Source organism: Ammospiza caudacuta, chromosome 16 (assembly GCF_027887145.1).
Source record: "Ammospiza caudacuta isolate bAmmCau1 chromosome 16, bAmmCau1.pri, whole genome shotgun sequence".
In the NCBI taxonomy this organism is placed as follows: Eukaryota; Metazoa; Chordata; class Aves; order Passeriformes; family Passerellidae; genus Ammospiza; species Ammospiza caudacuta.
This window is the reverse complement of record NC_080608.1, coordinates 1,572,125-1,596,308: the sequence shown is the minus strand read 5'-3', so window position 1 is coordinate 1,596,308 and position 24,184 is coordinate 1,572,125. Positions and strand designations below refer to the sequence as shown.

Genomic DNA, 24,184 nt, shown 5'->3' with positions numbered 1-24,184 from the left:
GCAGTGAAACACAGCATGGGTGAGCAGAGCTGTGGGGACAGTGACCCAGGGACAGATCCCCCTGATGTCATTGAGCACCTTTCACTAGATGATTAAGCATTGCAGTTTAATTTTGGGGCTGGCACGTTGGTTTTGGATGCTGTGCAGTTGATCCCATGGCCTGTTCCTCAGCCACAGCCCAGCCCTCATCAGGGAGGGCTGCACAGCTCGTGGCTGATTTTCCATCATCTCTGCAATGCCATCACTCAGTTGCAGTTCGGAGAGGGGTGGGAAATGCTTTGGCATGATTTTAATCAGCAGAGTGCTTTGAGTGAATGAGGTGAGGGGACCAGTGAGCTCCCTGTGCCTTCTCTGACTTTCTCACCTCATTTCAGCATAAACCAGGGGTGCCAAGACTGAGAATTTACACCCTTGTGTTTACCTGAAACCTCACTACCTTCCTCTAAACCTGTGAAAAATAAAGGGGATGCTGAAGTAGCCTGTGGCAGGGACGATGTGATGTGTAAAGCCAGCATCTCCAGATCATTGCAAATATTCCCTCCTGATCCCAGGCATCCATCCCAGATATTCCCACCTTGTCACCAGCCCAGAGCACTGGGCGCCACCTCCAGCCCTTCCTTGGACATGTGCAGGGCAGGAGAATCCAACACCTTCCCTGGGCAGCCCCTGCCAAGGCCGGACCACCTTTTCCACGGAGAAATTCCTCCATTAGTCCAACCTAACACGATGCACAGAGGCGCGCCAAAGCAGGCATTCACTCCTGAGGGACAGATCCTCCAGGATGGGGTTGCTGCCCGGGACACGCCGTTCCCACAGCCAGGGAGGCTCCCGCAGTCCAGGGCAGCGGACACGGCTCAGCCCGGCTAACCCAGCCCGGGACACGGCTCAGATCGGCCCGGGACACGGCTCAGGCTCAGCCGGGGACACGGCTCAGGCTCAGCCCGGGACATGGCTCCGATGGGCTCGGGACACGGCTCAGATCGGCCCGGGACACAGCTCAGATCGGCCCGGGACACGGCTCAGACTCAGGCTCAGTCAGACAGGCTCAGGCTCAGGCTCAGGCTCAGGTTCAGGCCGGGACATGGCTCAGATCGGCCCGGGACACGGCTCAGGCTCAGGCTCAGGCTCAGGCTCAGGCTCAGGCTCAGGCTCAGGCTGAGGCTCAGGCCGGCGAATCCAGTCCGGGACACGGCGGAGCCGGGACAGCGCCGCCACCGCCGCCTCACAGGGCACAGGCGGGGCCAGGATCAGGGGGCGGGGCCAGGACCAGGGGGCGGGACCAAGAGCGGCGGTGACAGACAGGCACGGGTCAGGGGGTGTGGCCAAGAGTGGGGCCGTGCTGAGTGAGTAGGGCGGGGCCAGGGGCGGGGCCAATGGCAGGAACTCGTGCAAGGACGGCGCTGATTGGCTAGAGGGGGGCCGGGGCGGGGCGGCTGGGGCCGGGCGGCGCGTGCGCAGTGCGGAGCGGTGAGTCGGGGTGGGGGGGTAGCAGGGGGCGGTGGTGCTGGCGGCCCGTGAGGGCCGGGGCGTAGCTGCGGGTCGGGGATCCGCGATCCGGGACGGAGCCCTGGTCCCGGCCCGGGGGTACCCACTGCTGCCTCCCTGCTTTGCCCTCGCGCGAGCGGACCCGGCGGTAAGGCCTTGCCGGGTGGAGGCTGCCCGCCGGCCCGGTTCCCCTCATTGGCTGTGGCCGGGCCGTTGGGGACGTTGCGTGTGCGGCCCCGGAGGCTCGGCAGCCCCGGCAGGACGGGCAGCCTGTGCGGCTGGAGTGCTGCAGCAAACGCGTGCCCTGTGAGGGGCACTTAGGCACACAGTCGGAGCAGGGCAGGGGTCCCTTACACTCAGGACTTTTAAACAAAAATCTTACACGTGAGTTTCCCCCAACGGGCGCAGTTTGGATCCTGCCTGGAGCACGAGGTTGCGTGACCTCTGGCCTACTGTGTGCCCAGGCTGCTGTGGAATAAAAACGTGCTGGAAAAATTGAAGTAGTTCTGGAATATTAAAATGGATGTTTCTTCAGGGTGTGCGCTCTGTAACTCGAGGTCTGAATTTTAAAACCGGTTTAATTGTTTTGGTACAAGCCCGCATATGGTTTTCTGGCAGGAGAACTGGTGAAACGATGCATTCCACAAGGCCAGGAAGAGAACGCTGAGCAAATGGGATTTTGTATATAAACACTGTTTGGAATGTTGCGTTAAAATGTTTAAGTTCACTGGTTGACTAACACTTGCATTAGGAGTGAGCTTTGACAGAGCTCTGATGCTGCCCACCTTCAGGAGGGTCTGGGTTTACACCAAGCTCTATAGACACAATTTCTTAAGTTATTTATTCTGCAGTGTTTCTTTGCTAGAACTAACCCAGTCCGAGTGCAGCGCAGAGGCAGAGCTGCCTGCGCTGGTGCTGCTCAGTGTGCCTGCCAAAGGAGGGTGATCAGCAGAGGCATTTCTGTGGTGGAGCTGTCTGTGCAAGAGGCTGGTCCGTGCACAGCCTGGCAGGAGCCTTTTAAGTGCAGATACGTGTTCAGAGGATGTTAGAAGATGATGGCACGCCCTGTCATTTACCCTACGTGCTGCCGCAGTGCTCCTGCTCCCTGTGATGATTTGAATTAATTTGTTCTCTGGGAGTAGCACTGTTAAGGGACGCACTTCTAAGTTTCTGTCTTTTCTTTCCCCCAATCCTGCCTTAAAATGACCCAGCCTGATCCACTTAGTTTTTCAGCAGCCTCTAGGGTATTTCTGTGGTGAAAGTATCCAAAATACTGTCCCAGAAACTTCAGTGTAGGAGTCCAGCTAGCAGAGGTGAGAGCAGCAGTGTTCTGGAGGCTGCTGTCTATGTGACCATGTATTTACTAAATTGGAAAGGATACAAATACGATTCTTGGTAAGAAATCAGCTGGAAACAATTCCTGGTGAACTGTCAGAACAGCCTTTGACCCCACAGTGTTGTCCCTGTGTCCTGAAGCAGCACAAGAGCAGGGCTGGTGCTACTGCCACCACCACCTTCATTTTTACAGTGGAGAATTCCTTTGGCCTGAGCAATAAAACACCTGGCAAACTCCAGCACCCCCACACCTGTCTCTGCTTCTGCTTGGGTTGAGCAGATGGGGTTGAAAGCACAGCAGCCATACCTTGAGAATTTGTGAGGCAGTGGATTATTGGGATAAATTTAGGGATAATAGTCAGCCTTTCCATGTGCTTATCCTCTGTGCTACTGACTCCCTCCGTGGCTTTTGTAACCCACCTCAGCTCTTACACCCAGTGTTCTCCTCTGAGAAATAACGCTCCACTCGGGCTCGTGAGCGAGGTGAATCAGCTTTAATTAAGATTTGTTGAGCACTTTGTTGATAAGTTCTCAATAGCTGGTTGCTATTTTTTATGAGCACACAGATATTCTTAGCACCTGCAGTGGGAAGTGACACAAGGCTGGGGGTCTCTGGGAAGCAGCCCTGCAAGGGAGACGGCGCCTGCTCCCTGTGAGATCCATTCTGGCTGTGGTTCACCAGGCAGCTCAGCAAAACCCCAAATCCCTCTGAGTCTTTGGGAAATGTGAAACGTTCCTGAGAGCTAAGCCCTGCTTTTGCATGAGATTTGTAGCTTTTGCCCCCTTGCTGGGTTTCTCCCAAGCTGCTGGTTGGGTTTGGTGCAGCTGTGTTCTGGTGTCACCTGCTTTGTAACACCTTGTGGCAATGGCTTTTAACAACTGTCCCCTCAAATTAAGGTGTCTGGGGTGGGCAGGGCTGGGTGATGGCCCCTGTGGGCTTCAGGCATTGCAGAGGTCAGTGGGGTGGAAGGGGAGGAGGGAAGCTAGGAAACCATGCCCTCCCCCAGGGCAGCATCCCATTCCCTGCTGGCTTCTCTGCTGCAGCAGCAGGTGGCAAATGAAGCTTGATGAGCTCTGTTAGTGAGGGATAAGGAAGGCGTGAATGGAAACGGTCACAGCAGTGCTGGCTCTGTGTTGTGTGGGTGCCCCTCAGCAGGATGAGGAGCTCTGTTGTATTTTGGGGAAGAGAAGGCTGTTCATTTGGCTTTGTCACTGCTGTAGGAGTAGCCAGATGGAGGATGCTAAAAGGAAATACAGGCCTGGAACAGCCTCCTTGTCCGTGCCCCTGTCCTGAGCCAGGTGAGAGATGCTTGGCTCCAGGCTGGGCAGCGGTGGATGGTAGTGCAGATCTGGACAGGGCCCAGTTCCCTCTGGGCCTTGGTGGAATCCCACTCTCAGAGCCTGACAGCCCATCTAACTTGTCCTTGCAGCAAACTGAGCAGCCAGTTTGTCTCTTGCCTTCATAGAGTGGGGAGTCCTGTGGCTGGTTTTCCTTGTGAGTAAACCCTGTTAAAATCTGAGAGCTGGGACTGGCCCTGGAGGGAGCAGGGATGGAGAAACCCCTCCACAGCTGGTGTAGGGCAGCATGTTTTATACTGCTGACTGCTCTGCTGGCTGCCCAGACCCTCTGGTTTGTCTGTACCTCAGAGCTGATACCCAGCATGGAGCCCAGAACTGGGTATTTTATGTTCCTGGATCACAGAGGGGAGTTCAGCTCTTTGGAGCTGTGGTGTCACAGCACTGGCACATTTAGTCAGGTCCCCAGTTTTCCCCAGGTTCCCTCTGTCTGGAGAACTTTCCCCTGGACTCTGTGTGCTTGATCTCTGTTTGTGCTGTTTCCAAGTACACTTCTTTGCATTGTTTTCCTTGCTTTTCTTTCTATTGATTTGTTGGTGTTTTGGGAACTTTTCTTCAGTTTATCAATTCCGATCATGACCTCCAGAGTGCCTCCAGCTCTTAACTCCTGGGCATCCTTTCAGGTTTTATAAAAGTGCTTTCTCTTCTTTGTTCAAACTATTAATGGAAAGGTTGAACAGAAGCAGACCTGGGCTGAGCTCCGAGGGCTCATACACAAGGATTTCTCTTGTGGTGACAGGGAATTGCTGATAGCTACCCCTCAAGTGTGTGGGGTTGAGTTGCTTTGGTTGGTCTTTTTTTTCTTATTAATGAGCACTGGGCCTCATGAAGGTGAGCTTGCCCAGACCCAGCTCCTCTGGCTATTCAAAAAGCATCAGATGGATAGAGTGAAAAACCTGCTTTGTGCTGGTCAGAGGTGTGATGGGCAGGTCTCTGTAGGGGAGGATTGTGTTGTGCTCTCCTTCTGAAGGCTGAGGTGATTTTTAAGAGCTTTCATGAACTTTGTTCACCTGGGTCTTCTTGCTGACACTTGCTGGAGCTGTCACAGCTCTGAGACAATCCTCAGCCCTGCTTCCCACTCAGAGCTGCCTCAGCAGTGGGGGAAGTTGTGTCCAGCATCTCCTGCTCCCCTTTTCTCTCTATAAGTCTCTCCTCAGTGAGAGTTGGGCTTGTCTGTATGTGGCTAAGGTAGCAAAAATGCATTTTTCTCCTCAAGCAATTCCAAGTTCCTTGTGTGGTTGCTCTTCTCTGGAAAAGAGAAAACTACTTGTTCTGGAGAAATTAATGACACTCATTTTTAATCCCAAATATTGTGTCCTGGTGGGTGGTTGCAGGACACCTCACTGCACCAGGCCTCTGCTGTCACCTCAGTGCCAACTGATTAAGGAAGAGCTGAAATAGATTTCACTGGAGCAAACATCTCTGCCCAACTCTACCCTCCCTGAGTTCTGTGAGTACTGAGCTGCTGGGCTCAGCTGCCTGAGGTTCAAGAATTGGTCCTTTTCTGAAGTGCTATTCCATCTTTCTTTGCACATGGGTGTAACGGTGGGGTGAAATTTGGGCCCCACTGAATTTAAGGACAACACAGGATTCCTCTGTGGTGTTCATGTCTTCCTCCTCTCCAGGCTGGTAACTTGTGGTACCCAGCTGTTCAATCCAGCTGTGCTTCAGGGACACCATCAACAGGATGGAGATGCTGTGCCCTCTTTGTTCTCCTCTATTGGTCTGTGGCTGATGGTAGAGTCATGGAATCATGGAATATTCTGAGTTGGAAGGCACCTACAAGCATCATTGTGTCCAACTTGGTGGATGCCCTGACCTAATTTCAGTTCTAGGGGAGAAAATTCAGTCTCCCTAAAACCTTCCTATGGCTTCTGTTGGATTCTTCCTCACTTTTCTCCAGGGGGCTGTGTGCTGTAGTTAAATATGAATGGAAAGGTTGTGTTCCACTCTGGATTACAGCTGAATCTCAGTGGTGGATAAATTGCATCCCAAGTCTAGTTTGCAAAGCCCTTTGGGCTTCATGGGCTGCAGGAGGCTGTATTTTATTCTGGATGTGTGTTTGCTGATAATTCTATAGGATTTGCAGACAGCAGGTTGTAAGAGCCCTGATTATACTGGTTCCCTGTGCAGTCAGACTCTGCCCAAATAATTCAAGTGCCTGCTGCAGAGAGAGGGAAAGGAAGATGGAAGGATGATTTAGAAATCTCTGGAGTAGATGGGAAAAAGATGCATATGTTGATCTGAAGGAGATACCAAGCCACATATATGTCTTCCAGCATCTAAATAAAAGTCAGGATTTTTTAAATGGTTGCCTACTTAAAGCCCAAATAATTCCTTTAACGGCAGGTTTTAAAGGTTTAACCTAATTTTAGAATTTGTATTTCAAGTGTCCTTCCATAAAATTAACTTTTTGAATGCAGAATGCTTTAATGTCTTCCGTGTTGGTGCTCATTTGCAAGAAATCTCTGCACAGTTATTTCTTATGTACCAGTTAAATCTATCAGCCAACAGATGTCAAGTGTAGCAAAAATGCTATAATAATATTATGGTCTAATAATAGTTATAATGATTCTAATTACCTGGTGCAGCTTTAAAGAGAGGCAGATTCAGAGATGAGTGCAAAGGAGGTGTTTAACCTTGAACTGCAGAGGCAGGGCTCTTCCAGAGGTGCCTGTGCTGCGCCCTCTCCTCCCCATCAGACATCCCCCTCCCTCTATTTCCTCCAGCAGACTGGGAGCAGCACTCTGGTGTGTTTTTAATGTTCACACCTCATTCTGGCTGTGCTCAAAGAGTGCTGGTGAGCTGAGGATGAGCACGTTTCCTACAGTACCTGGGAGTGTGAAGCCTGCTCGTTTTCAGCCTCTGTCTGCCCTGCTCCTGGCGTGCTCCCACAGCCTGATGATTGTGGCACTCGAGGATTGCTCCCACCCTCGGGAGCTGCAGAGCCTCAGCAATCTCCATCCTCTCTGCAAGCTGCTTGTGCTGCTCTTAACCATTAGGAGTGGCTTTGCCACAGCCTGGGAAGCACAAAGCCAGAGTCTCCTGATGGGATAGTGTTTGGGGATGTGCAGGTGAGTGGCTGAGAGCTGTTGATCCCTACAGAGGCTTTGCTGTGGGGGTAGGAGAGCACTGGGCTGGTTCTTGAGTGCTGTGCTTGCCTTGCCTTCGACAGGCTGGCCCCACAGAGCCTTGTCAGAGTCTCCTTCCCCAGCTGCTCCATGTGCCAGCCCCGTTACATCACTCCCCATGCCCTTTCACTGCTGTATTTTTCCTTTAGGAAGGATGCTGGGCTGCATTTGCTGTGTTCCTGTGGTTTTTGCCCGATGTTGCTGAGTGCTGTTAGTGCCTTGGGGTGCCAGTGCTCATTGTGGCTGTAGTGTAATGGATCCCCTCGTATCACAGCTGCTCATTTAATCCTGTGACATGAGGGGTGAGGAGTCCCTGGCTCACAGACCAGCAGCCTTTCCACAGAGGAAGCTCTGTGTGGGCTGGAAGTTGACAGCTTTCAATGATTATATGCTGAACCTTCTTCCTATAAATAATTGATTCACAGGCTGATGAGAACTACAGGAACTTGTCTCTCAGTTGCTGCTCCCTGGCATGGACAGCAGCTGGAAATCTGCTGTTTTCCTATAAAATGGATCCAGAGGAGCCCTTGCAAGGTTTTCTTTATTTCCAGCCTGTTGGTAGGCTGACCTGCTCTGCTTCTTGGGAAAGCCCTGCCTGCCAACACCTGCAGCACACCTTGTGCCAGGGCTGGTGCTGCTGAGAGCTCTGCCACCTGCAGCCTTTCCCTGGGGGCTGTTCAGCCTCTCTCTTGGGCATGTTCAGCCTTTCCTTTGGGCAGGTTCAGCCTTTTCCTAGGACAGGTTCAGCCTTTCCCTCGGGCAAGTTCAGCCTTTCCCTCGGGCAAGTTCAGCCTTTCCCTTGGGCAGGTTCAGCCTTTCCCTTGGGCAGGTTCAGCCTTTCCCTTGGGCATGTTCAGCCTTTCCTTTGGGGAGGTTCAGCCTCTCCCTTGGGCAGGTTCAGCCTTTCTTTTTGGGAGGTTCAGCCTTTCCTTTGGGGAGGTTTGCCTTCTTGCTGGAGTCAGTGTGTGTGTGTGTGTTGGTGCATCACCATGGAGATGAGGCCACAGGAGCTGCAGGGCGCAGCCTTTTCCAGGCTCACGTGAAGAAGGATGCGGTAACGGGCTCCTCTTATTTAGGGAAAATGGTTTCTTGGAGTAAATAAATCGTCAAAGAACACTTGGCATTAGCTCAGGTGCTATTAAGGAGAAGATCTCTTGAAGCCAGAGCTGTAAGGCTCATACAATATTCACCTGCTTTGCTGTGTTCCACATCAGGCATTGCTGCTGTGCCCAATGCTGACTCACTGACCCACATGTGCTTTTACTTACCCCGAGATAACAAAGCTCCTGTTGCTTTCTCCTCCCTGTGGATGTATTTCTCATCCTGCCACAACAGCACCTTCCTGGATCCCTTTCCTTGCCCACTGAGTGTCCAGGCTTTCAATGCTTTGAGTGGTTACAAGGCTTCACTCCCATGGCTGCTTTGGCCGGGTTTGGGGAGGACGTGGAGGGTGTGTGGCTGCAGTGAGCTCTCCCCCATGCAGAAACACCTCTCTGGGTTGAGAACACCCCAAAACCCTGGTCTAGTCATGCAGACATTCTTGTGGGGTTGGGGACACTGCCCTTTCCCTGTGCCTGCCCCTGGCACACTCTTTCCTTTCCAGTTTCTGGTACACAGCACCCTCCCAACAAGGTCTGGAAGGGCCCTGTGGCAACTCTGCCTCATTGCCTCCACGTCTTATTCCAGACTTCATCTGTAAACATCTCTTTGCCCTTGCTAAAAACACTGTCTCTTAATTTCTCTCTGCAGGAGTATTATTTAATTTGTAACAGTTTTAGGACGTTATTTGAAAAATCCGATATGAAGCTGTATTTCATTTACTGTAATGATCCACTAATGCAGGCATATTTCAAAGGCAGGCAATGCAGTACTGTGGGGTTTAATTAAATTTTGTTTTTCAACTGAGCATCAATAGACAGACAATAACAAATGGTGGACAATATGCATACAGAACAAAGTCTCTTCATTTTCCTTTTCAAGACTGTGGAAGTGAAAATGTATAACCCTTAAAATGGACTTGGCCTGCTCACAACTGCTGCTTTAGTGTATTTAACTCACTTCAGGAGGAGTTTTTTCTTCTTACTCTGCCTTAATTAATTTTCTTGCTCTCTTCCTGCCCACAAAATAAACTCTTGCACTGTGGAAAATTTCCAACAGGAGCCGTGGGTGATCTAAGTGCTTCTGCAAGTTCTGCATGTAGTTTTGAATACTGTGTTGGTACCTAGTGTGTGATGGCTCTTCCAGATGGGCCCTCCTGAGGGTGACAGAACAGAAGGGCTGGGTGTGAGGTTCCTGTCTCTGGGAACTGGACATGGCATGTGCCAGCCTTGGAGAGGGAGGGAAAAATGGTGTTGCTGCCATGGTTGTACTCAAATCAGGAATCAGTAAGTGGCTCTGGAGTGCATTTTGTTCCTCTTCTCCCAGCAAGTGTGGGGTAATCAAGTACAGAGTGTATGTGGGGAAGCTTGGGAAGAGTGTTCCACATCAGCAGGAGGCTTCTGGGAACCATCTGAGTGCTCACAGCGTGGCACTTGGACACGTGTTCTTGGGTAAAGAAATTTGTCACTGATGCTGTTAATGGGCTCATTAGTTCAGATTTGAGGAGCAGGGTGAGATGGGCTGGCTGAGGCAGATTTGGTTTCTCCAGGTGTCTGGAGAAATTACCATTGTTCAGGAACAGAACCAGAGTTTGCTGAGGAACCCGATGTGAGTGTGACTCCCACTGCACTCCAGCCCTTTGATTCTCTCAGAAATCTCTCAAAGGCAGAGAGCTGAAAAAAGCATTAATTTTTCAGAGGCAGAGTCTCCATTCAGAGATGTGAGTTCAAGCCATGTCCTGGGTTGATGCCTAAAGCTTTGCCTGCTTAACCTGCCTTCAAAGGCTGGGGGCAAGGGCTGTGCCTGGAGCTGGCACTGCTTTCCACCCCTGAGCTGGGCTGGGTCACAGTCCAGAGAGCTGCTGGCTGGAAACTGGAGCGTGCAAAGGCTGGGAATCTGTGGGAACCTGACTCCTGATGTCTGTGCAGCTGTACCTGCCTGAAAAGCATGGCTGGAAATGACAGACTGGAGGCTGTAACCTCCTCCTCCTCCCTGGATCTCAGTGTAACGCTTGCCGTGTTCCAGGCACAGCCTGTGTTGTTTGCTCCTTGCTGGAAGCAGCACCGTGAGTCCTTTGCAGCTCTCCTGGTGCCTGGGCCGGCTGAGGGTTGTGTTCTGAGCTGGTGAGAGGCTCCTGGAGCAATGGATGGGGTCCTGTGCTCCTGCCAGTCCCTGTGGCTGGAGAGGAGTCCTGGTACAGATAGAAGGGGTATAAATAGAACTCGTCATCAGGCACCGGATGCTGTTTAAATAAACTGGAAAAACCCCTCACAGCTGAGGTTTGTACTGGCCCTGCTAATGCTGGGGGAATGCCCCATGCCTGAATCCTTGTTCTTCCCTTGTTCCTTGCTTTAGGCTGCCAGATTTCCCATTTGCTCACTTCCTTTTGTTGATAGGCAGTGTCAAGGTTCTGTTGCTGGGCTTTGGGGCAGGAGGTTGCTTTCTGGTGACTTGAAGCAACACGTCCAGCTTCTCCTGTCCTTCCTTTGCATCTCCTGCCTTTCTACCTGTGGCTGCTCTCACTCTGCCATAAACTAATCTCCTTCCAGCCAGGAACCTCAGGCCTCTTGCAGACCCACTTTTATGGGGCCATTATCCATCATCTACAGAAGGAGAGGCTTTCTTGGCTGTGGCAGGGCTCAGGTGGCTGCTCCCAGATGGAGCACACTGGATCATCTGGAGCCAGTGGCTGAGCCCTGGGCTGAGGGATGTACCCTCTGTGCAGACCAGGGAGTGCTTGAGCCTGGTCTTTGCAGGAGCAGGTGAGTGATTTGAGATCCTCACAGTACTGCTGGCATGATTTATTCTTGCAGAAGTGCCCGCAGCAACTTTAGGGGTTTGTTCTTCCCAGCAGGATCACAGACAAGGACATGCCTGGGCCCTGTGCTTTAGTGGCTCTTGCAGGACTGTGCAGCAAACAGGACCTGCAAGGGGCCTCAGCACAAGGGCACAAGCCCAATGCATGGGGAACTGCAATGGTGCTTGGGAGTGAACAAAAATAAGTCTATTTAAAATGAAAAAGTAGTAATCTGTAATGCCGTTTTGAGGGAATTCTTGTAGCAGGAGAGCATGTGCTGGCTGGGAGGGAAGAAGCACTTGCTCAGACAAGTGATAATCCATTGCAGCCCGTTCCAGACACCTGGCAGATACCAGCCTTCCTCAGGCCTCCCTGGGATGAGCGAGGTGCTGTGCTGCTGGATGAGGAATGTGGACTTTCTGGACTATGTGGAGTGCTAATTTAAACACCAAACCCTTGTTCCTGATGGGAGCTGCTGGTGTCTGCCTGGTGTGGGGTGCTGCACGGGATCTGCAGTCTCACAGCAAGGAGTGTGCTGGGCTCCTCAAGCACTCGGGGCTGACACGGCCGCCTCGCTTCCTTGGATTTCTCCTCTGGAGTTTGGCAGCCGTCTGCTTCAGGGAGCACAGTGGCCTCATAAGAGTTTATTTGATCTGACACATGACAAATTGTTTCTGCTGGCGGCTACTTGAGGCACAGTCTGTTCGCTGGCAGCCGCGGCTCTGCGGGCGCTGGGAAGTGGAGGAAGGCAGCCCTGCCTCCTCCTCTTAGGAAACATCAGTGCAGAGAGTGTTGCTGTGACCCCCCCTGCCATCCCAGCCTCCTTTCTGCTGCTTGGTAACGGTGCTGCTGGCATGGATTATTAATGGTGTTTGTGTGCTGGGTGTGTCTGCAGGTGCTGGTTGTGGCTCCCATGGCGTGTTGGCTGCAGGGCAGAGGAGAACCTGTGTTCTGGAATCAGACCCAGTTGCCACTAAAAACACTTTGTTAAGTTCCTTTTTTTAGGACACCCTTTTAGCTCTGCAATGAGCAGCAGAATATTACATTCCTCAGCAGAATAAAAAGTACATGTCCCCTGTGAGATAGTGTAAATACATTTTATCTGTTCTATTACCTGCAGTTTTCAGAATATGTCCCCTAAGCATTTTAATCTTGTTTTTCAGGGTTGTCTCAGAGTGAGGAATTGTTCCTATTTGCAACTTTGGGAATGATTACTTGTTCATTAATTTCTTCCCTTTCCTGCTGTCCATCTATTATTGCTTCCAAGAGAAAAAAAAAACCTCTCTGTAAATCTCCTCCAAAAGAGGGCTGAGTGCCTGATTAGACAGAGAGTTATGTGTGCTGGGAATGTGTTCCCAGGAGATCATCCTGGAGCTGTGCATGGAGCCCTGGGTGCTGCTGTTCCATGCCCTTGGCACAGAACCCACCAGGTGATGCCTTTTCCTTGGTCTTAAAATTAAGAGCCAGACATAGACAGGGGAAAAAGGGTTTTTATCTTGGTATTTAATATGGATCTTTATGGTGCACCACTTCACCAAGGTGGAATGTGCTGAACTGCACACACATGGTAGATCACGTATACAATTTGTAGACCTTGCAAATTAGCATATTTAACAAAGATGCCTCAATGAAAGGCTTGAAGGAATAGCCTGATATCTTCCTATTTCAAAGTATTTCTCACTAGATGGGCCTAATTTTAATTTACAGGATGTATTTTAGAGGGGACCTTAGTTTCTCAAGACAGCTTAGGGCTTTCCAGCCTCCAGCTGAGAGGCCTTTTGGATGTTTGGTTTTCTGGCCTTACAGAATGCCAGGCTCATGGTAAGTTATCAGACATAAGGAATAAGGGCACTGAGAATACATAAAAGGTATATAAAAGAAAAGGCAAAAATCCTCATGGCATCACAGGTGCCTGGGTTGGCTCCCTGCTCTTTGCCCTGGGATGAACAAGCCCAGCAGGCAGCACGTGCCAGGGCAGCTGGGCACACGTGGAGCACACCTGAAGCACACCTGGGAAACACCTGGAGCACACCTGGAGCACAGTGGCGAGGCAGGAGCTGGAGCCAGGGCAGCTCCAGCACCCAAGCAGGGCTTTGCTGCTGCTGTGCTTTGCCTGCAGTGCCGGGGCTGTTACGAAACAGGAACGAGATGGGACAATGCAGAGCAGTTCCTGCTGCCACGCTTTTGTCCAGCAGCTAAAAGCCTGTTTAGAGGGTTTTGTGGAAGCCTTGTTTGCTTTGGTCTTTTTTTGCTCTTTCTTTAAGTACAGACTTAAAAGAGCTGGAGACTGGAGGCCACTGTAGTTATTATTTCTTCCTGAATAGCACAATAAATGTGCCATTTGTCAGGGTCCTTGCCTCAGAAAACATGTGGCCTGTTCCCACTGCTGTTCCCTTTGACATATGAGGAACTGCCCCTGCCTGCCTCTGGGTGTGTGGAGATTTCTCACTCCCTCATTGGGGTCAGTGCCAAACTTGTCTTGATGTGTGACGTGTGTGGTCACTGGAAGTCACTGTGGAGGCTGTCACTGAAACAGCCTGGATTCACAGAGCAGCTTCATTTAGATGGCAGCTGATGGAGGAGCTCTGCAGAACGGCTGGGTAGAAAACCTGTGTGCAGGAGGGGACAGCTGAGAGCTGCAGTTATCGTGGGAGAAGCTCAGACATGTACAGACGTGGTGTGGCAAACCTGTGGTGGATATGCCATGTCCCCACCTGCCATGGCACCACCAGGATGCACAGGCAGCTGCTCAGGATGTTCTGGTGTCTCACAGCAGAGAGGAAGGTGCTGCAGGTGCCTCTTGGATCAGAGCTGAGGGTGTGTGACGGAACAGTCTGCTGCTCACTCTGACAGCAGATTTCGAGCTCTTGGCTTTGCCAATCACCTCACAGCAAACACCAAGACATGGGAGTGAAAGTCCCTGTGTCCTTTGGCTGCTGCTTGGGTGTTTGCAGAGCCAGCAGGTGCAGTGACAGTCAGGACTGTCAAAGGAGGAACCCTCTGTGGAGCAGTGCTGCTCAATACTGAGATATGCCAGTCCATGAAATGGCTCTTTATAGGGTGTCTCACCAAAAGGATTTTCCCTTTGAGTGTCTGGATCTCCTGCTGTTGGTCTGAGCTCCAGATGAGAAACAGTGCATTGACTGGAAGGTACTGAGGTTACAGACAGAGTAATTGTCTCTTGGAAGAGAAAATTGTGGAGGAAACCCACTCAGAACACATCTCTGTTCTTCTCCTTCCTTAGAGCAGGTTTAGGAGTGCTGTGACTGAGGGGCAATGGGGATGGAGCTGAAGTTCTGCTGAGTGAACCCCACGGCTCTGAGGAGCAGGGAGACTGGTCATGGAGCCCAGGAGGGACCTGGGAGCTTTACTGGCTCTTTAGTTCTCTCTCCAAAACCCGTGAGTGCAGATCTCCTGGGGCAGCAGAGCGTTCCTTGTGAGGGGAGCCCATGGTGCTGCGGTTCCAGTGGCACGTGCAGGGTCCCAGGCAGTGCAGTCACAGGAAAGCTGTTTCATAACCTCTGCTGGAATTCATGAGATGTTCAGAGACAGGTTCTCCACTTAGTCAACTTTTTATAAGGATTTAAGGCTGAGGAGCTCTTTGAAGCACCGATGCAGCTTGTTCTGCCATGACAAGGTGGAGATGAACGCTGGCGTGACTTCCAATCCTAAGGAAAATGCTCTTTTGCACAGATCACAAGCTGTGGCTCTGCTGCTGTTTGAAGAGACCTGAGGAATCTCAGATCCAGGCACTCTGTACGACATCAAAGCCTTCCCATCTGAAGGTGAGGTGATGGGGAGCTCCAGCTCCATGTCCTTCCTGTTTGGGCAGCAAAAAGAAGGAAGGTCCCTGAACCAGGAGTTGCTTGGGGGATCAAAGCTCTGCTTAGCAGAGGCTGACAGGACAAAAAGCCAGGATGGCAGCAGGGAGGACAAACCCTGCAGAAGATCTGGGCCATCTGATAGCAGACCTCCAGAGGGGCCTGGGAGACCTTCTGCTGTGCTGGAGGAGTGGGGCCAGCACCTCCCCCCGAGGAGGCAGACCTGCAGTGTCCTGGGCTTGACTGGAGCCATTCCTTGGTGCCTGAGGGATTGTTTAATTAAAAAGAATGCTGCACCATCACATTTCAACTGTTTTCTCCACACGTTGCTGCAAGTAACATCTAAAATAGCTCTAAAAGGCAACAAGCCATTCCCCAAAGCAGGGGTGGCAGATGAACAGCAGGAGAAGGAAGGAATTATGTTCTCTTTTTGCTTTCTGTGTCTGTGCATTTGCTTCTGCATTTGCAGGCCTTGGGGCTTGTTTTAATTTAAATTTCCTTAGGAAAAACCCTGTTGAAGGAATGCTGCCTGCAGTGGCTGGCTGTTCTGCTTTCGCTTTGTCCTGGGGAAGCTTTGATGGTTGGGGAGCAGGAGTTGCTTTTCAGTCTTGGTGGGAAATGCCTGGATAGAGGAACGGCAATGACCACAAGAGTCACTTCTGGATGGTGGGACTGCCAATCTCTCAGCTCTCACTTCATGCTCATTCCTGTCCCAGGGCTTATTTAACTGCTTAACAAAGGCATCCTCTGCAACCACTGAGAAAGGACCAGTGCAGGGATGGAAAAAAAGCAAACTTGCATCAAGCCTTTGATCCAAGCACAGGGAGCTACTGCTGCTGACCTCAGTGTTTGTAACCATGGTGTCAGTGTTGGAATGGAGCAGCTGAGCCCCAGCGTGGGCACTGATGTGTCCAGATTGATGCAGGGACTTGGGGCAAAGCCAGGACTGGTCCTGAGGGAGCCTGTGTGGCAGCAGGTTGTGTTCATCCCCAGAGAGCTCCTTCCTCCCCTTCAGGGGTGGGTTTGAGATTGGCTTGTTAGGGCTTTATCCCAGGTTTTGCTGCCCGTCTGGCAGCTCCTGACTGGATTTGACCCACAAGGTTGATCCCAGTGGCCTCTGCCTTTTCATCTGGGAGCTTGCCACAAAACTGGAAGCATGTGGGAGCCAAGCCAGGGCTGGACATCCAGCCAGGCATCTCATGAGCTCAATCCACAAGCTGCTATGCCATGTTATTCCTGCGCACATACCCAGGGCATGCAGCCGGTGAGCCCCACGCTTGCTGCCCGTGTGCCATCCTGCTCCCTGCTGCTCCCGGTCCCCTGGCTTGTCACGGGGACTCAGAGCTGTCACCACTGACTGTCGCTCTGTGGAGAGGTGAGAAAATGCATTTTTCATGAAGCTCACAGCTCGTGGCTCCTGGCAGATCAATAGGGCAGCTGGAGGAGTCCTTTGCGTGCCCAGTGTTGGGGCAGCTCTGTGCCAGTGCTCTGCAGGGACTGGCAGGGGTTCCTTGGCTTGGCAATCCCCGTGGGAAGGAAACCTGCAGGCTGAGCTGGGGCTCCTGACTGAGATTCAGCCAGGGCAGGGATGGTTGTGCTGGGCAGGCAGTGTGGTGTGGCTGCTGCTGTGGGAGTCGTGTGCTGGATCCATCACCGCTGGATTTCTGTAACACTGAGCAGGAATTTTTTTTTCATGGTTTCTTAACCTCTTAATTGAGTTTCTTTATAGGGAAGCTGGTATCTGACAGGGGAAGGAGGTTGTTATTCCCTGTGAGAACCATGGGTGAACAGCAGGAACTTGGAAAATACAAAAAGCTGTTTCCAGAGAGGCTGGGAACAAGCCAGTTAAATCTTTGACAATTCGTGGGCCCAGCTGCAGTGGGACATCAGGATTCTCTGGGACCTTGTTAGTGCAGCATGTGCTTTCTTTCCTGTTAGATTCTCCAAGCTTGGGAAAGCAGAGGGGATAAAAACACACAGAATGCTGGGAGACTCCTGGGATAGTGTGAGGCAAGGTGTCACCTTGCAAATAGGAACTGGTGGAAAGGATAGATCTGAGGGGGGGGAGAAAACATCACTTATTGTGTGTGCTGTGCATGGGAAATTGCAGCAAGGAGTGGGAGAAGGGAATAGGTATGGGTAGGATGAGAGGTGTTTTGGCTGGGATTTGGGGTGGTGGGGAGGTGAGGAGGAAGGGAAAAGCTGTTTCATGTGGTGGAGGTCAGGCAGTGTGACAGCTTTTAGAAAGATGTTTGTCCTGAAGGTCCCTGTGCACTCTCATCTCCAGGCAAGTCCTGAAGTCCTACATTGGAGCAAATCAGCACCAGTGCTCTGGTGTGGGCCCAGAGGTCCCTGCCAACCCCAGAGCTCTGAGGAGTCAGTGTCATGTGGTGTGCAGGCAGAGCAGAGCCCTGTGAGAGCAGCTGCCAGAAATTCAGAGAGATGCGCTGCTTATAAATAATAAATGATAAATTCAGCCTCTGATCTCCGAGGCACGCTCTGCTTCTGCACACTCCATGCTGGCAGAGAAGATTCCCCATGCTGGACTCAGCAGTCTGTCTCTGGCGTGGAGGGTCTGGGGGAGGCAGCTCATGGAACTGGGGTCGTGCTGAGCCCTGGTGGAGCGTGGCCCCTTCTGCCAGCAGCACTAATGAGCGTGGCCCCTGTGCCACGGCCGCTAACGAGGGTGAGGGCAGCCTTGCTCAGCCTTCACACCACCCCAGCTCAAAGCTGTGCTCCTGCCCTCTGGAGAGCAGCGTTTTGTGTGAATGCAGCTTGCTGAATGAATTAATTAAGTCAATTTAAATGATAGACTAAACAATGCTTAGTGTTAAACTGTGCGAGCTGTATAAACAGCAGGGTCAGGGTTGCTGTGGCCATTAGAAGGGGCAGTTCTGGCTTTATCCAACACACAACAACCCCTCCCCTGCTCTTGGGGGAGCTATGGCAGTGCTGGTGAAGCTGCTGGTGCCAAGAGCTGTCCCGGGCACTGCTGGGCTGTCTCCTGCTGCTGGACACATCCCTGGCACCTGGCAGGGCTGTCGGAGCTGTGTTGGGTGGTGTCATGGCCAAGCTGCTGCTCGAGGGGCTGATGTGAGCTGATGGCTGCACAGGTAGCCTGGAGGGGTTATTAATATTTATTGTTATTATTTGTTAGCAGCGGTTACAAAGGTTGCATGAGTGCTCAGTAGATGCCAAGCTCTGTAAACGTGTTTGTGCCATGGTTATCCTGCCCCTGCCACCCTGTGCCCGTGTTACAATTCCCTCCTGTGGGCTGGTTTGAGTTTGGAGCAGGACCTGCTGCCCCTGCTCAGGCTGGGCTCAGCCAGCCCAGTTTATTCCTACCAGCCTCAAAGTGTGGCTTCCTTGCTGTGTGGGTTCTCTGTAGGCAGCAAGAAGGTGTTCCCACAACTTTTCCCTTTGTGTAGGAGTGTTTTTAACATGCCAGAGCAGAGTCCTAGTAGGAGTAAATGATGAGGAGCAGGCAAGAAGAATAAATGTTTTTTTAAAGCCATTTCATAAGCGACATGAATGGAATGGTCTGTGTGGCAGCTACACCCTCTCCACTGGGATCCTGGAGGTGTGAGGGGGCTGGCAAACAACTGCTGCTCCCTGGGCTGCCCTGCCTGGCTGGGGCTTTGTGCCCAGGTGGGACCCTCTGGCAGGGCTTGGGGCTCTCACTGGAGTGGGGCTGGGACACCCACTGGAGGTACAGGGGTGCTTTCCTGAGGTCAGGATGCCTGGAGGAGCAGAGCTGCTGGGATCATCCTGGGCATTGACCTCGGGTGATGGTGTGTGCAGGTTGTCCTGTGTGAAAGCACAGGGTTATGCACACCCAGCTAGTGACTGGGGAAGGGCATTAGAGTGTGGCCTCCCAGTAATCCTCTGTGGCCTCCCAATAATCCTCTCTTTGCCGTCCAGCTGTTTCCTGTCCTAGGCATAGGCTGAATTTCAGCTCCAAGCCTCCTCTTTCTCCTGCTGGTGTAGCTGTGCAGTTGGCAAGCAGGAGGGACAGCTGGCCACAGGGTGCTCCCAAGGTGTCTGTAGCACACCAGCAAACATGAGTGCTCCTCACAGACCTGGGGACCCTCTTGCTCAGAGGAGGGAAATTGCAGGTCAGGTCAGCTGCATTTCCTTCTCTTTGTCTGTGGCACTGCACAGCACTCAGCCCGTCACGGGGGCTTGGCCCTGGATGCCACCATTGGAAGGACATTGTGTGTGAAGGGGATCTCAGCTCGCTGTGAGTGCACTCTGTGTCCTGAGAGCCTCTCCAGTCCCACAGCCCCTGTGCACGGCTGGCTGGAGCTCATTCCCTGAGCTGCTGTTGCCCAGGAAACTTCTCCTTCAGCCTCAGAGGCTGTGAGTGCTGCCAGGGCTTTGTGGAGGTGCCTGGGCATTCCCATCCCTGCCCTGCTCTCACTGAGGGAGCTCTGTTGGTGCTTTGTGCTGGATGGCACACAATGTGCTGCTGGTGCTCCCCTTGCCATCTCAGTGAGGCTGGCTGGACAGAAACCTGCCCTGAGTTAACCTGCAGACAGTTTGTAAGGCTGTAATCCTGCTCCCTCAGGTCATCCCTAGGTGAAAACAAGGATTAGCTTATTGCTATTGCTTAGTCTTGGAGATAATTGGTGTTTTTGAATCAGCACTGGGATGGCAGCAGGAGCAGGACAGTGCCTGTCCCCTGTGCTGGCACTGCTGAGGGGCCTCCAGTCTTGTGTCCAGTTCTGAGCTCTCATGGCAAGAAAAACATGGAGGGGCTGGAGCGTGTCCAGGGAAGGGAACAGAGCTGGGAAGGGGCTGGAGAGTCAGTGCTCTGAGGACCAGCTGGGAAAGGGGCTCAGCCTGGAGAAAAGGAGGCTCAGGGGGAAAGAACCTTCTCCAGGAGGGAGGAGCCAGGTTGGAGTCGGGCTCTGCTCCCAGGGAATGAGGGACAAGACAAGAGGAAATTGCCTACAGGCTCAAGGTGGCCACAGCAGGAATTGCCCCATGGAAAGGGGGCTCAGGCCTTGGCAGGGGCTGTCCAGGGCAGGTTTGGAGTCCTCATCCCTGGAGGTGTCCCAGGAAGGGCTGGAGGTGGCACTCAGAGCTCTGGGCAGGGGACAAGGTGGGGATCAGGCACAACTTGGACTCAATGGTCCTGGCAGTCTCTTCCAACCTCAGTGATTCTGGAATTCTGCTTCCAGCTGGCTGCAAAGCCAGAGGCTGATGTTGGGGCTGAGGGGCTCTGGGATGTCTGTGTGCTCTCCTGGAGCAGCATGTCAGGGCTCAGATGAGGCTTCTGGAGGATTTGTTGGAGTGGCACAGGACGGGCAGTGTGGGCTCTGTGCTGGGCTGTGAGGGCAGTGCTGCCAGCAGCAGGAGGCATCAATGACATGTGCTCCTCTCACTGGCTGCCTTGGGGCTGTCACCTGTGGCTGTGGGAGCTGCATTCCCGGGGCTGTGCAGCCCCCTGTGCACAGCTCTGCCCTCACTGGAATGTCCTTGCTAATGGGGAGCACAGCTCTGGGCTGTTTTTGCTGCTGCTGGCACAGACCAGGATTTCCGGAGCTGTGGAGCAGAACTCCCAGCCAGCAACATCCCCATCTCTGACAGGAGGGTTACTGCCAGCAGAGGAGACTTCTTGGAGTCTGACCCTTTGCTCTTTCCCTAGTGCCTGATTTTGTTTGACAAAAAAGGATTATTGAGAAAAAACCAGCCCCTCCACTCTGCACAAGGGGAATTTCTGACCTTCCTAGTCCAGTTTTGCTGCTGCCTGGCTGCTGTATGTGCTGGATGCCCAAAGATGCCCTCAAATCCAAGCCAACATTCCCTGTGCAGGTGGGGTCACCACAACCACAGGCTTCTGCTTCACAGGCTGCAGAGGTTGTTTCTGGAAATCCACAGAAACATTCTTGTGGAAATCCTCTCCTGCTCTCTGTGTGTGTCTGTCTGTAAGGAGATGTCAGCCTGTGCAGAAGCTCCTCTCCAGGAGCTCCAGAGCCCTTGTTGCACATGTTGGCTCCTCCTGCCTACCTGGGACTGAAGCAAAGTGCTAATTGTTGTGCAGATGTCATCTGCCAGGCAGGCAGGAGGCTGGAGGCTTGGAAGAGGCTGTGCTGTCATTTGCTAGCAGCCTCCTCGGTACACGTGAGCTCTATTTTTATTGGGAGTGTGCGTTTGCTTTCAGCCACTGCTTTGTTGAATTTCTCTTTCTTTCTTTTTTTTTTTTTTCCTTTTTATTTCCAGGCTTGCAGATAAAGTTTGAGGGATACATCTATTTTTCATTATTCTAGTTTTTCTGCTTGTTTTATAACTGAAAAAACCTCAACCAAACCAAGAAACCTGTTCCTGTGTAAAAAGCTTTAGTTTGTTCTGAGGTGAGAGGGAATTAATTGTGTGTTGTGGTCATGCTGGACTGAGGTCACGACTGTGGGATTGTCCAGAAGGGCACAAGGATCATGATCTGGGATCAGAGGGAGTCTGAGGCTGAGCATTGTGCTCTGGGTGTGCCAGCTCAGGAGCCTGGGTGTTGGTTGTAGTCTGGATTTGCTTGGCCATGTCCCAGGAGAGAGCTGGAGGCTCTGGCCACAGGTTGGCTTATGAAAACAGGGAGCTTTTCTTTTACTCCAGCTGTGGTTTAATAAGGGCTTGTGGGCCCTTGAGGTGGTTCTTTGACCCTTTAGGAAAGAGGAGACACTGAAGGGGGAACTAGGAGGTGATGCTTTCCTGAACTGTGTGAGTTAAGCAGGGGGATGCTCATTGCTCAGGGATGCTGTGGGTGTCAGAAATCCAGATCTGTTCCAAAACCAATTAATGTGAAAAATCCAGTTGGTGTGGTAGAGGTGGCTCAGAGGCAGAGATTGCTGCTCAGGAAGACCCTGGCTCAGGAGTTTTTGGAGGCTGCAGAAGTACATCAGGTGCACTGTTACCTCTGCTCTGTCCCTCTCCTGGTTTCCTCTTCCTTTTCTGGCAAAAACCAAGCAGGCAGAGGAAGAAATAACAAAGTGGAGTGTAGGGACAAGGTACCAGTGAAAGGGTGGAAGAACAGGAGGCTTCCCTCCACGTCCCTGAAGGCTTCTGGGGGCAGAGGCTCTTTGGTGCCAGGAGCTGGTGTTGGGTGCTGCTGTGAGCAGGTTTTCTCCTTTGTGGGACACAAAGTGGTTGCTTCAGTGAGGGACAACTCTGCTATCTGATGTGCCACCCTGATGGACAGCAAAGCAAGATTTTTCGGACTGTGTGTAGGGGAGGAACTTCTGTAAAACCTGGATAGCAGTAGGAGCAGACTTGATGGAGGGATGAGTAATGAAGGAGTGTTTGAACGGAACTAATCAATCCTATCTTCTTTCAAAAGACCTCATTTAGTTTAATTTAGCAGCATGTAAATTTAGAGCCAATCACAGGAAATACTTGTGCAGCCTGTGTGCTGGCAGGCTGCTGCACTCCCTAGCCCAGCAGAGAGCTGAAGGCTGTAGGTGGATCCCGAGCCTCGTGTGAGGCACTGGGGGCACACGTGTGTGTGCTCACACGCAGGGTGGGCACAACTGCTCTGTGCCCAGGCACTGGCACCCACAACAGCAGCAGCAGCCTTCATTTCCCCCTCATGTGCTCCACCAGGGTGTCCCTGTGCTCCACCAGGGTGTCCCTGTGCTCCATCAGGGTGTCCCTGTAGCCCGTCAGGGTGACTCTGTACCCATCAGGGTGGCAATGTAGCCATCAGGGTGGTTCTGTGCTCCATCAGGGTGGCTCTGTGCCATGGCTCTGTGCCCATCAGGGTGGCTCTGTACCCCATCAGGATGGCTCTGTGCTCCATCAGGGTGGCTCTGTACCCCATCAGGGTGGCTCTGTGCTCCATCAGGGTGGCTCTGTGCCCCATCAGGGTGGCTCTGTGCCCCATCAGAGTGGCTCTGTGCCATGGCTCTGCTCCCTGGAACACCTGAGCATGGTCAGAGCCAGCTCCTGGCCCCATGGCTGGGCTGAGCCTCTGCTCTGAGCAGCAGGGAAAGCCTTGTGCTGTAGGAACCACTGAGTAAACCTTGCTGACCTCTGCAAAATGTTGTTTTCCTCAAGAAAAACCTACATATGGATTAGATGAACCCCTGCTCCTTGGACAGCTGGTCGTTTTGTTTAATTTGAATTAACGCAGCTACTTCTGTGCTTAAAATGAGGCACAGGCATAAAAAGCCTTCACAGGATTGCACTGCTTTTAATTTTTCCCTCTAGTTGTCATCCATGGCACTGACACAGAGATTTTAAACAAGTCTTGCAGGTCTCCTCATATTTTCCAGGAGAGATATCATCCCCTGTGGGGTCAGTATGAGTTCTTGGCATTACCTGTCACAAACCCCATTAGCAGTGAGCCCCACGAGTCCCTGTGCTCACACCTCGAGGTGTTGTGCCTCCTGCCATGTCACACCCCTGATCCCACGCTGTGTTGCAAAGTGTTGTGTAAAGAGTCCTGAAACCTGCAAAAATGGAAAAAAAAACACTGTTGGGTTTGTTTTGCTTTGCATTTCAGGCTGGTGGCAATGTCTCCTTGGGCCAGGCTCCTCTCCAGCACCTCCAGGGTCAGCCTGCTGCTGCTGCTGGGCTCTGTGCTCCTCTCCTGCTCCAGCCTGGGACAGAGAGTGCCTGTAAGTTTTGGCTGCTCCAGCTTGACTTCAGACTGATAAAACATGGATGCTTTTTGCCTTTAAGGAAATGCCCATTATTCTTTATGAAACGTCTTTCTCCTGCTTGAATTATGAAAACAAACCAGAAAGGGTTCTGCTGATTTCTGTGTAAATGAAGAATCACTTGTGTGGTGCTGCCCGTTTTTGCTAGAAATGCTAATGAAAATGGGGTATTGCAAAGCAACTGTGGCCAGGCAGTGACAGCAGCACTTAAATGAACCAAGTCACATCCTTTTATCCTTACTGAGCGTTTAAACCCCACACTTTTCCTGAGCAGAGCTGGTAAACATCAGCTGTCTCCATTATGTGTTTGAACAGATCCAGCACTGGGAGGCCTGGTGGTAAATTTACAATAGCCTGTATCACTAACTCCCTCTTGGATAATCACAGAGCTGTGGAAATCAGCTAAGTAATAACTGCTCCACTCACTCCTTTTTAGTCCTGTTGAGTCTTGGCTCAGAAAATGTTAACATTGATTTTCATCTGCAGAACCTGGGCTTTTATGGCTGTGAT

The 24,184-nt window shown here is 52.0% G+C and overlaps 1 protein-coding gene across 1 annotated transcript in view; it reads left to right on the top strand.

The window, feature by feature from the left end:
• The first annotated feature begins 1,516 nt into the window (after positions 1-1,516).
• SIL1 (SIL1 nucleotide exchange factor) overlaps positions 1,517-24,184 on the top strand; it is a 311,506-nt gene continuing 288,838 nt past the window's right edge. Inside the window, exons 1-2 of the mRNA XM_058815385.1 lie at positions 1,517-1,633; positions 23,518-23,632. Coding sequence (XP_058671368.1) covers positions 23,528-23,632 — 105 coding nt within the window. The 5' untranslated portion in view covers positions 1,517-1,633; positions 23,518-23,527. The remainder of the gene's footprint in view (positions 1,634-23,517; positions 23,633-24,184) is intronic.